The sequence below is a fragment of the Rhipicephalus sanguineus genome, chromosome 1 (assembly GCF_013339695.2).
Source record: "Rhipicephalus sanguineus isolate Rsan-2018 chromosome 1, BIME_Rsan_1.4, whole genome shotgun sequence".
NCBI classification, from domain to species: Eukaryota; Metazoa; Arthropoda; class Arachnida; order Ixodida; family Ixodidae; genus Rhipicephalus; species Rhipicephalus sanguineus.
In genome coordinates, this window is record NC_051176.1 from 233150618 (window position 1) to 233163635 (window position 13018).

General features: G+C 40.9%; 1 protein-coding gene across 5 annotated transcripts in view; it reads right to left on the bottom strand.

The window, feature by feature from the left end:
- Window positions 1-13018, bottom strand: part of LOC119374584 (F-actin-uncapping protein LRRC16A) — a 127994-nt gene that overhangs the window by 19089 nt on the left and 95887 nt on the right. For 4 of the 5 annotated variants that reach the window (XM_037644777.2, XM_037644750.2, XM_037644773.2 and 1 more), the window contains 5 exons: window positions 12038-12107; window positions 11856-11915; window positions 6605-6818; window positions 1598-1887; window positions 702-847 (listed from right to left, as the gene is read on the bottom strand). In XM_037644777.2, the coding sequence (XP_037500705.1) occupies window positions 702-847; window positions 1598-1887; window positions 6605-6818; window positions 11856-11915; window positions 12038-12107 (780 nt within the window). The remainder of the gene's footprint in view (window positions 1-701; window positions 848-1597; window positions 1888-6604; window positions 6819-11855; window positions 11916-12037; window positions 12108-13018) is intronic. The other variant, XM_037644756.2, reaches the window with a different exon arrangement.

A 13018-nucleotide genomic window follows, 5' to 3' on the forward strand; every position in this document is an offset into this window, starting at 1 on the left:
GGTGGTTAAGCATAGTTACAGCAACTCCTGCGAAAGCAGAACAACGACAGCTTTCACAAGGGCTAGCGGCATCGCTATCAATTCTCAGCGTTGCTGGACCAAGCCTCCATGCGTGTTTGGAGCCTTTCAGATCGAAAAATACTGCTTATAAAGTAACTACATGCTTTTCGGATAAACCACTGCAGCTACAAACGCTATAAAGGGTGAGCTTCCTGTCACGCCGTAAAAAACTGGGTCGAGAAAAATCAGTTGTCGGTCCCTTTAAGGCCGGTTACGTGTGGTACACGTGGTTCTTTTAAATACTTTCAAAATTTAAATCAACGTCATAGTGAATTTGACAACTGTAATATGTTCTCGATTATTCACACAGAACTATCCAAAAACCAACTGCTAAAAATTGGCTCACCAAAAGTGTATTGACAAAATTCAAGGACACTGAAGGACCTACAAAAATTTAAGAGTTTTCAATGGTTTCAAGGACCGGTACGAACCCTGACAATATCATTATGAGGCAGGCCGTAATGGAGGGCTCCGGAAGTTTAGACCATCTGGTGTTCTTTAACGTGCACTGAAATATCGCACAGTACACGGGCCTCTAGCATTTCGCCTCCATTGAAATTCGACCGCTGCTGCCAGGACGAACCCACAACTTTTGGGTAAACCAAAGTAAATGTAATAAACAAAGTGCATATGAGACTTACACTTCCTTTTGTTGAAGCTCCCCCAGATGTACGCTTTCCCTGCAATGCCTTCATTTCAGCTAATATCACTGATCCAGGCCCCACACCAAACTTTTCCATGCCAGAAATCTTTGTTGTCTCAGATACTCTGACTTCAGTGACCATTTCTGCACAAAAGCAAGCAATTGGCAAGAAAGTGAAATCACAAGCACCCATGACAAAATGACAAAAAAAGGAGTTTTTCACGAGACATTGATAGGAATAGCAAAGCATTAGACAACTAGTACACAAAGTAAGTTCCTAGTTCTATCAGCCATATAAATTGCTGTAAACATTTGCTTGCCAATTAATTTAATAAGCATGGTATAATGCACACACAAGTAAACAAATAGATCTGCTTCAGTGATCATGAACGCTTGCTGTTACAATGCTGGCATGATGAACATGGCATGATGAATGTTTTGGCATGCCTCCAGCTTCCTCATGGCTAGAGCATTCGAAAAGTTGAGACAATGTGACTGCCAACACTATAAGCGGATGGCAACAGAGTCCACATGGAGTCCCCACCTAGGTCAGCTCTCCCTTTCCCTTTGTGCCAGCCAGACGCTTCCTCTAAGGTATGCCAAGTATGCTATGAGCTGTGTGGACCACCATTGGCCAGGCTAGGGGAGGAGCCATGCACTCACTCAAGTGTGGGCCTCCAACAATGGGCATAAAGGAGGATGGTCGACATTGAGCCACCACCCATATCGCTTCACACACTTTCTCTCCCACCCACAGCATATGGCAGAGAACACAGCTCTGAAGGATAACAATTCAAATCAGGTGCAGCTCTGTAGTTATATTAGCACGAGCCAAAGAATTATAACTACCAGAAACCACCATATGTGATGAATAGGCTATAAATATTAACTGACCTCCATTTTCCTTATCGTGGACATCGATGTCATGCCTTGATTTCACAGAAGAGTAAGCAGACATGGATGTAGACATAACACTGCTTCCAATGTCTTTTGATTCTTGTTTTGATTTTTGCACAACCACCGATTCCGACGATGATGATGAAGCTCGGCTGAACAAACTGCTGATGCCCTTCATGAAGCTGCGCTTCTCAGTTTCTTTGTTGTCAGAAGGGGACTTTTCCAGTGGCTTGGATTCAGTAATCAGAATGGAGCTGCTTGCAGACGTGCTGCTGTCACTCTTCAGCCTGAGCATGTAAGACAAAATTTTTTAATAGAGAATAAGCAATACCATAAATCCTCATCAACTCGACCTCAGATATCTCAAAACGTTGGTTAAGTTGAAAATTTTCTCCAGTCACGGTGCCAACTCCATGCATTTGTCATCCCTTATCTCAAAAAGTGTTTTGCCCTGTACTCTGAATACCTCGACAGCAAAACACAAAGTAAAAGTAAACACCGAAAGTCAATACCTATAGTACTTTGTGTGCGGATGTGAGGTTTTCAAATAGTAAAAACAACTGTGTTACCTTTCATTCTGCTGTGCACAGATTGTCTTGACAATAAGGACAATGTTGCTTGCACCTTTTTTTACAGTGAGCAATCTTATGAAAAGATTGAAAGTGGTGCTGGTAAGCCAGACATCACGGTGGGCCACGCTCCTCGCTGATCTTTTTCATCCTCTTGTACATCAGCACTTGCAAGTGCTTGCCTGCTGCTCGCAGCCATTTTGTTGTAGACTTGTGCAGCAGCGGCACGCTGGCAATAAGGTCTTTCTTCTCACTTTCATTTAGGACGCTGTCAGTAACACATTGAGCTTGACCAAAATGATTGGCACTTTTGATCAGTCCATGTGCTTCGCTCAAATACGGAGGACATGTGAGCAAAGAGCTCGCACACAGGTTGGCTTGATAAAAAGGCTCATGTGATGGTAAGGTGTTAATGCAGGGTTCGTACAGGTTTCAAAGGAGAAAATTCAAGGATATTCAAGCAATTTCAAGGGCCTGTCACACACTTTGAAGGACTAAAAAACGGCACCCAAATGATGACTTCTTTTTTTTAATTATATAACAATGTCTCAAATTCGGACTAAATTTATCGCACTTATACAGTTGAAACTCGATTTAACGAAGTCATCACTACGATCAAATTACTTTGTTAAATTGGGAAGTTTGTAAAATCGAGAAAGGGGTTTTTCAGTCCTTCGAAACCTAAAATTGTAACATAGAGACACCCAAACTATACCACAGCATTGTTTTTGCCACTAACCCACATGTGCTCGTGTGAGAAGTCTGTTCAGGTGTACCAAACATGGAGCCTCACATATGTAGTCCAGGCGATGCAGGCCACGGAGACAATCATGTGAAATATGACATGCAGCCAAAATGCAAAGACTGGGAGAACGAACGCAGTGATTGTGCGAGCAGGGCAAGCAAGAAAGTGGCGAGGCGACGATCAGTGTCATCTGTTGCATAAATCATGAAATAAAGAAAGCACCAGTAGTGTTTCTGTTGGAGCATTCACAGGAACAATAAACCACTGCCACTCATAGTACCATCTGGTACGTAAGAGCGTGACTGTTGAGTCCACTGTTCCATGCATGTGAGTGGTGTGTAGCCTTTTCAAAATATCTGTCACTCATAGTCACGAGCCTGGTTTTATTATCACACAATAACATTAGTGCCCACACTTGAAGAAAAAAGCCATCTGTGTAAAAAATATTTTTAAAATTAGCACTTCTTTTTACTAATTTATTTCAGAAAAAAAACTCTGTTAACCCCTTGAGGGTTTTTGCCGTACATGTACGGCAGAAGCTTCCTGGTACCAAAGAGTTTTCGTCGTACATGTACGGCATAGCGTTTATTTTTAAAATGTGCACCTTTTTCGATCATCTCTCTTGCTTGGCCTGTGCTGCCACACTTCGGGAATAGGTGGAATTTTTTTCCATGCGCCGGTGTCTCTCCGTTGTATATATATATATATATATATATATATATATATATATATATATATATATATATATATATATATATATATATATATATATTTAATATATTTTTGCTTCCCAAAACGGCGCGCCAGCTATCACTTGCCCATCCGAGCGTGTTCGCGGTGCCGCTGGTTTAAAGTGCGTGCCTTTTTTCGATCATTTCTCTTGCTTTGCATGTGCTGCCACACTTCGGGAATACGTGGAACTTTTTTCATGCGCCGATGTCTCTCCATTGTTGCTTTTTCTTTATGCTTCGCAAAACGACGCGCCGGCTATCCCTTACGCAACCGAGCGCGCCCGCGGCGCGGTTGGTTTCAAACACGTGCCTTCTTCGATCATTTCTCTTGCTTGGAATGTGCTGCCGCGCTTCGGGAATACGTGGAATTTTTTTAATGCGCCGATGTCTCTCCGTCTTTTTTTTCCTGCTTTCCAAAGCAGCGCAATGGCTTTCAGTTGCGCATCAGAATATGCGTACATGGTCCAGCTGGTTTCGGTTTCGTCCTTCGGGTGGTTTTTGCTTCTTGCGCTCGCAAAGCTGATGGCTGTTTGGTTTCTAATCTCTCAAAGGGTGACCGCTTTTTACTCTCTCGTTTACTGCTGCCCGGGACGCGATTACATCTGTTTCCGTGCGGCGCTAAATTGCACAAACGATGTCGCCGTGATTGTGTTTCCTGTTTTGGGGTCTCGGAAAAACTAACTACGTCTTGTTGGCGATAAGACGAAGGATTACTGTAGCTTTTTCACTCGTTTTGCTTTCTGGACGGGCGCACAACCATAGAGTTTTCTTCCATGCACTCACTGACTCAGTTTGCTTACACTATGGAATCACATGCTGAAAAGTTTTCAGTGTTAGAGCACGAACATTTTTAACCCGAAAAGTACTCTGGTACGCTTATTTTTGTATGTCTGTGAGCTATGTTTAATACAATGCATAATTTTTATTTATAAAAAACTGTTAAGTTTTTTTTTTAGGATTTTGCTTGATTTTACTACGAATAAACCAGGTGTATGTAACAACAAAAATGATTTTTTTTTGTCACTTTACGGTCACGAAAATAATTTTAGACAACATTTTTCTTCAATATAATCGTCTGAAGAATTTATTTCAGCAATAAAAAAATGACATTTTTTTACTGGATTTCGCGAAAAAATTCGACCCTCAAAGGGTTAAGTCAGTTTTGGTTCTAAGTTAGTTCGGGTTGACAGCAACGTTGAACCTTATGGGTGCCTGCCGGAGAATGTAAATTTCTTCCTTAGATTGGGAACTGCGTAAAATTGGGTTTTGATAGATCGAGTTTTATATGTATCATTATCCTGTAGAAAAGTCTAGCCTTGATGCCATCTAAAGTAGTTTCCAACACACAACAAATTTTCAGGACAGGTGCTGAGACTTCTCTAGTATTAGCAAGGCTTGACATTGTTACAGTGTACAAGCCACATGCACCGCTCGCTTGACAAGGAAAAGAGCAGCATAAATGCAGGAGACAAGAGCGAAGACATACGGAGATAAGTAGAGAGAGAGACAAGATGCACTGATGGGTGAGGAGTGAAATGAATGATAGGACAAGCCATGAACAAACAGAATACATGCAAATTTGCACTGTGTATTGCTTCCGAAATGGAAAGTTTGCTGCATCGACGCTAATCTACAACAGAAAGCAGGTCGCACTGTTAACTTTAGGCTGCACTGGTCCTAAAATTTAAGGGCTTTCGAGGACAGAATACAATTCCAGGACCTTCAAGGGCCTTGAAAATGTACTTTTCAAATTCAAGAGTTTTCGAGGTCTTTAAGGAATTATACGAACCCTGTAATGGCATGTCACTTGTGGGCACCTGCTAAAAGTGTGACAATGTGCTCCTCCACAGTTATATTTATGTCTTCAAAGTAAAACTGCCGGTATTCATTATGCTGTAAAAATCAGTGGTGTCGACTGTTTAATTATTGTAATGGGTAATGAACCCCTCAAATGATAGGAGTCAACTTGCATTAAAAATCAGTCTTGGTGCCAAGCATGCTGTTTTGGCCCCGTGCTGGAAATGCTGTTGCCTGTTAATGCCAACATGTCTGAAGCTGATTAAGATTGAAACTAATTGAAACTAATTAAGATTACTCAAACCATTTTAGAAGGTTCAATCTGGACATGCGAGGCTAGTGGGGTTCGCTTTTTGTGATTTCGATTATGTATCTTTCAACTTGGCTTGTCTTGAAAATTTTTCCATGGTTTTGGAGTATTGAGTTACTGGTGTTTTGTTGTACAGTAAGACCTCGTTAATATTTACCCATTTTAAACATACCGATGGTTAAAACATATTTGCGACAAATCTCTGACTAAGTCTCCATAAAGCCTATTGGATTAGTACTTGCTGACTGCTTAGCGTGTAGTGGCTCGTCTTATGCATACCAGTTAACATGTACCGTGATTACTTTTTGTCCCATAAATGATAAGTGCACCCCTCGACTCGCTGTTTGGCCAATGCCACAACACAATGTGCAGCAAAAAATATTTCACCTTTCCTGTAAGTGCAGAGATTAGGTGATCAATGAGTCAGACTTTGGCATGAGTGCGGCGACATTTATGAGAATAAGAATTGAAAATACTCAGACGAATGATGGTGACCACACACAAATGCACCAGTATGACTTATCACTGACAACCCATTTTCACCAAAAGCATTTTCACCAAAGTGCAAGGCAGTGAATGTGTAGCGCTACTGGCAATGCTGTAAGCATACTTCATGTTTTTAACAGATGTTCTATGCTGCTGTTCACTGCTACCTCCTTATGTGGTGCCCTTAAGTGTACACTCTGTATCGTTTGCAGAAACGAAAGCAGCTGAAGCATGTCATGTGTTTTGGCTAATTCTGTTAATGGCTGTAACTGAAATGCAATAAGATAATTTAACCCAACCCTAAACAATGTCATTTCAGCAAAAATAACATGGCTGCTACTACTTTCATGGATAGTCATTTCTCACCCTGCATCTTCGGAATCAGGCGAGAGTGTGGGTGTTGAGGTAGATGGGTGCCGCTTGAAAAAGCAGTCCAACCCCTCTGCAAGAGGTGGTTCTCGACTCTCAGAAGCTTGCAGACAAGGTCGCGTAGGCGCGTGTGTCTTTGGACGCTTGGGTCGCGCCTTTCCCAGATGTTCCAGCTTTTCAGATGTTGGAGACAAGTTTGGCAGGCTGTCTGCTGCAAAGCAAATGATGCTCGCCAATGGTCACCACATAAATGAAGAAGTTCAGTAGAAAAAGAAGGCTTGCACAAGAAAATGCGGCAACACAAAAAAAGAAAATATGCACTGATCCTTAAAAAGCTGAGATACCCTAATAAAAATCTTTTGTTTGCCTCGCGTTCACAAAATCCAGAGGCTGTAAGTTCTCCATACACCATAAAGATATACAGTAATGTTCCATTACTTCACCTGAGAAATGCACAATCAATGAAAATACAGACTGAATGTCTGATATTTTCTCCGAGTTTTGTCTGATATTTTGTCAGACTGAATGTCTGAGTTTGATATTTGCAGCGATATTGCTGCTGAAAATCGAATAAGAACGTTATGTATGTGCCAGGTGCACACTGTCAGATAAAGGCATACATAGCATAGCGTTTTCAGACCTGTTACAGCACAACAAATAGGAAGGAATGGCAAAAAGTGCCAAACAACAAGAAAAAAATGGGAAAATTTTTGCAACTCTTTACTGCGCTGTAAGAAGTTTGAAAAAGTGATACCAACTAGCCCAATCTTCAACACTAGGTGTATAGCATAGGAGATGTATTTCTAATCAACAATGCAGAATGGAGGAGCAACTAAACTTTAAAAACTTCTTCCTTGCCTAAAAGAAAAATTACTCAGGTTAAACTTTCTTAAACAAATAGCTAAGCAACCTCCTTTGACATGCAGCACAATTCATATTTTTAGATGGACCACCTCAACGTGTAATTCACTGCATGAAACGTGCCAGAAATGTAATTTTCTCACTTTTGAATTTCTTGCACTTTGAATTTTCTCCCGCTGAATTAAAGAAAATGAATCTGCCCCTTGAAAACATCACCACTTCTGCACCATAATACAATAGCAATTGTTAAATTGAGGTCTTACTGTATATACTATAATTATGGTGATGTGTGAATTCTGTGGATCATGCTGGCATGGTAAGGTAAATGCACAAACAGTTTGCAAATTAAAAATTGGTTTTTTTAAGAAGTGAAACTATATAAATTTAGTCTGCTATGACTTTCAGGCACCACATAGAAGCAATTATACAACTATAGTTAGTGCTGGATGGGTGCAATGCACAAGTAAAAAGCTTAACAGCTCACTATACATGATACTTGACGAAAGCCAGCAAAAGAACGGGACACGAGAATGAGGCAGACACACACACCGCTGGAACTAACAACTGTGATTTTACTGAAGAAAAACATTCACAACATACACAAAAACATACACAACGGAATGTTATACAAAAACTGTTTTTTAAATGCTCTGAAAAAAAGTTGCCCTCACGTTATGAAGACCAGCCTAGACAACCAGTTTGAGAGGCTGGAAGCTGCTGGTTACCCTAGGGATCTGCTGTACGCAGTGGCAGAATCTGTGCTACAAAAGATTAAGAGGCCGCAAGATAGCAGTGGTCTGCCAGCACAACGCATTCAAGAGAAACCGTTTGAAATCCTACCTTACATACATAAGGTTTCACATAATATCAAAAAGGTTGCCGCGCAACAGGGCGTAAATATTGTTCTTTCAGCTCCCTGCAAACTTGCTAGCCTATGCTCACGTGTGGCTCGTGGAAAGACTAGCAATCCGGTGTGCACTACGAAACACGAGCGTTGTTTCACGAAATGTGCCACACGTGTTGTGTATAACATTCCATTGACCTGTGATAAGGTATATATCGGGCAAACCGGCCGGTGTATTAATACTAGGTTGCGTGAGCATCACGCTTCTTTGAGTTCAAATGATGGGGCGAATCTTGCACGTCACTGTCGGGAATGCGGTTGCTACCCACTTTTCAGTAATGTAACTTATCTGGGAAGAGGAAAGGGCAAAGAAGAACGGGAAATTGTAAAGGCATACTACATTAGGAAAAGCGGAGATAGATGTATAAGCACACCGTCAATTTGCCTCATTGACAAGGAATTTAGTGTGTTGCAACGATGGCAAGAAAGATGATTGTGTAATCTTTCATCGGGTGACGTTGTAGGTGACACACACGTGCTGCACATGCGTTGTGAGGTTTCTTGGTTGAATGTTTTTCTTCAGTAAAGTCACAGTTGTTAGTTCCAGCGGTGTGTGTGTCTGCCTCTTTCTCGTGTCCCGTTCTTTTGCTGGCTTTCGTCAAGTATCATGAACCAACTGGCCTAGATCTCAACTCTTCTGCCTCACTATACAGACAAATAGAAAAAACAAGCACCAAAGCCTTATAGACTAATTCTGCATTTGATTAGTTCTAATTCATAACCTGCTAAGTCATAAATTTTTCCTGCTACAGTTAAACCTCAATATAATGAAGTCAGTAATTTAAAATCTGCAGTTTACTTGGTTGTATTGAAATTTCAATCCGTTGAAATTCGGCCTAGTATAATTGCTGAAGGATTTTTTTTCCATATGGAAAGTGCTGCAAGGATATTCAAACAATACGGAAGTTCAAAAAATAAACTACAGTAGACTCTCGTTTAACGGAACCTGAAGGGACCAGGAAAATGTGTTCTGTTTAAAAGGAGTTCCGTTTACTGAGGGATGAACAGGAGTGCAGAATACAAGTACGAAACCAATCATATCAGAGGCAGCTGTTCCATTTAAGTAGCAGTTCCGTTTAAGAGATTTCCATTTACTGACAGTCTACTGCAATTTCAATAGCATGCAAAAAAAATTTCCACACCGAACCTCCTCTGGGATTTGTCTAAATGATGTGTAAGAGTATGCTAGCAATCACCTGCTGTTTCATCATCATTCACTGCTGTGTTTGCTATAATGCGAGAAGCACTGCCAAAGCAATTGCAAAATGGAGAAGCGTGGTTGCCATAAAAAAGTTAAGTGAGAACAGCATGAGATAACGAAGGCGCGAGTAGTGCATTCTTTGTTCCCGATCGCATCCAGTATAACACACTAGTATTTCCGATGCTTGTTCTGCATTGTGGACTTCCTTGGAATTTCAACATTGGGTGGCATTGGCAGTGTCTTTCCTCTTCTTTCTTGCATTTGTGAGTGCCTTGCTGTAGTTCTATCGGCAAAATACATTTTATATGGTTCACAACCACCTTATGCAAGCGTGGTTGTTTAGCCCAGTTGGTAAAAAATTTCACTTCTGAGCATGGGGTCATGGGTTTGAAACTCACGACTGTTTTTTCTTTCTTTTTGAATTTAGTTCGTTTGACACATTAATTTTGTAACAGTGATTAGTCTTATGTGATGGCCAGACAGATTTTTCTCCTTAGGCAGGCATAGGAATGCTTACGCATTTAAAAATAATTTTGTTGAAACTGAGATCCACTGATCACAACTTGATGCAGTGCCGGCAAAGTCCTCTTCATAATGGCTGCGTAGACGTCCCGCAAAAAGCCGAAAGAAACGCAGGCCCAACACACAGTGGTAATAAATGTCAAGTGAAGCTATCACGTCCATTTTGCCACCATGGCTTGTCATGAAAACTTTGGGTGTTGCCCAGAGTGGTGCCACGCCGATGCTTTCATGTCAACTGAATAGAACCACTAGCTCACCATTCAGTCCGATGAATGCACAACGCCCAAAAACAGTAGCACACCACAAAAACAAAAGAACTTCAGCCTAAAATTACATGAAAGCAAGGTGACAACCTCTGTCATGGTGGCCTCTGTCATAGCACCTCCGTTCATGGTGGCCACTTTTCCACTTTGCGACATTACGGGAGCATGCCCACGAAGAATTGAGCAAAACCCGGTATGGCATTGGCTTTATCACAGAACACCGACATAGTTTTATAGAGCTAGTAAGTGCGAGCAGTTCGAAAAAATAACAGTATTAACAAAAAAGTTAATAATAATAATATCTGGGGTTTAACATCCCAAAACCACAATATGATTATGAGAGACGCCGTAGTGGAGGGCTCCGGAAATTTCGACCACCTGGGGTTCTTTAATGTGCACCTAAATCTAAGTACACGGGCCTCAAACACTTTCGCCTCCATCGAAAATGCAGCCGCCGCGGCCGGGATTCAATCCCGCGACCTTCGGGTCAGCAGCCGAGCGCCATAACCACTAGACCACCGTGGCGGGGCTAACAAAAAAAAAAAAAAAAAAAAAAAAAAAAAAAAAAAAAACTAACAATTTGTTCCAGTGGTGCACCTACAAAAAAAAAAAAAAAATTATTTACCGTAAAAGCATCCTTTAGCTCCAACTGCTTTTGGTAAGAATTTATCCTACTTTTCAGAATACAGAGTAGCTTCTTTCGAGTTTGGGATCATGGATGTTGAGCACTGTGACATAATAAAACAGGTGGCAATGTCTTTTTTTTTTCACCGATCAACATTTCTTGCAATATACTAGCCTTGCCGGCGACATACTTGTCCTGCATGACCACAATCGCTTGCAAGATAAGCGATAGCTCATTTTGTTTAGTATACGACCACCTCTATGGCTACTCATACTTGTTCCTTGACACTCAGCGGTAACAAAAGCAGCATATCGGATGCTGACACACAACACACGTGATGCAGAATATGAAACTATGCTGCACAGAAACAGTTGAGTGGTGTGTGATACGATGCCCCAGAGTTCCTGTATGATCTCCCTTTCCACAGCTCTGAACGCAAGGAAAGCATCCAGGTACATCATTGCCTCCCAGGCACTGCCGGAAAAGCTGCTGCTCCAGTTCCACAGCCGCTATCACGCGGCACATGATTTGAAAAATGTGTTTGCAAAAACCACGTGCTACTCAACCATATGACCACTGACACCTGCAGTGCAGAAGTCTGAGTTTATTGCCTTGGTCTTCCTTTGCGGCAGCAATGAAACTCCATATATTGATATCACAAATAAACAAGCTTTGTTATACTGAGGACCAAATACATGATGGTCTATGAACATGAAGTTATAAAAATTAAAGACTTCATTATATAGACAAACTTGCTATATATTGAAGTTTCTTACATTGAGGTTTAACTGTACGCATAAAAATGGATTGGTTGGTAAGCAAGCCAAGCTGCTCAGAATCATTTAACCAACTTTTTCTATTCACAAACTTACTTTCTGAACCTTTCGGCAAAAGGTCGGGGATATCATCCGCTGCTATCCCTTCGACGCTATCTGAAATGTGGAATCAGTCAATGTTTGCATATATGCACACACACACATACTACATGAATTCCATTGTCACATTACAATGGTATTTCTTAGACTACACAAGAAGAAAATGCTATTAAACTTACCTACAACAGATTGTGGCCTCAGTTTTCTGCAGTTGATGCTTTTTCGTTTCATTGGTAGCTTGGGTGTTGCCTACAACACAAGAATTGAAAATATTTAAAAAAACTTAACTGCCACTTGAAAACTTGAACAATATACACAAATATGCCACGCTATTGCCATTCTATCTTGAATGAAAGAAATTCTCAACCACCTGGTAGTAGTACAAAGCAACAAAGAAACCCATACGTTCAATCTTATCAAGGGTAGTCCTTAAAGGCTTTGTAGCTTTGTGGTACTTGAAGGTGGATGACAATTTTTTCTCTTTCATAAAACTTTGTACACTTAGTGGATTTCTGCATAATGGATTTGCCATATTCAGTGTTCCCATGCTTCAAGTTCTCGATTATTTGGGCTTCGTTCTGCAATCTGCTAGCCTCCCAATTAGCACAGATGATAGAACGACCACCCTGTAAAAGCACTGGTCCAGAGTTCACATTTCTTCAACTGTTAAGCTTTATATCAAACCTGCATGGGTTTCCGTTGGAGTGTCATACTACCTAAGGTGAATGAGTTTTTTCTTTTTTTTAACAAACCTTGCTCCACCTCGCTGGTCCATGCAGAAATAATTTTCCAGATGCCTATATAGGAAAGGCTGCGTTGTTGCATGATGTGCTAGTCACAGTCTACCAATTGCTGCACGACAGTATATAAATATAAATTATTCCAATGAGGACAAGAAATGAATTGGTTCAATTACAAAAAGCCTTGTAAAACCAAACTTCTGCAAGTTACCTTTGTTTTTTCGCTAGTGAACAAGCTAGGAGTGTATAGTATCTAACATACCCAACAGCAACCACATGCAAAAACGTTCACTCCTGCCCTGAAAAAAATACTTCCTTCATATATAATGCATTTGGTAGGAAAACAAATCAGTGGAGGCTAGCCAAATGCCACAGTATTTCCAGACTAAGGCAAATATTAGATGCCAGAAAAGGGCACCA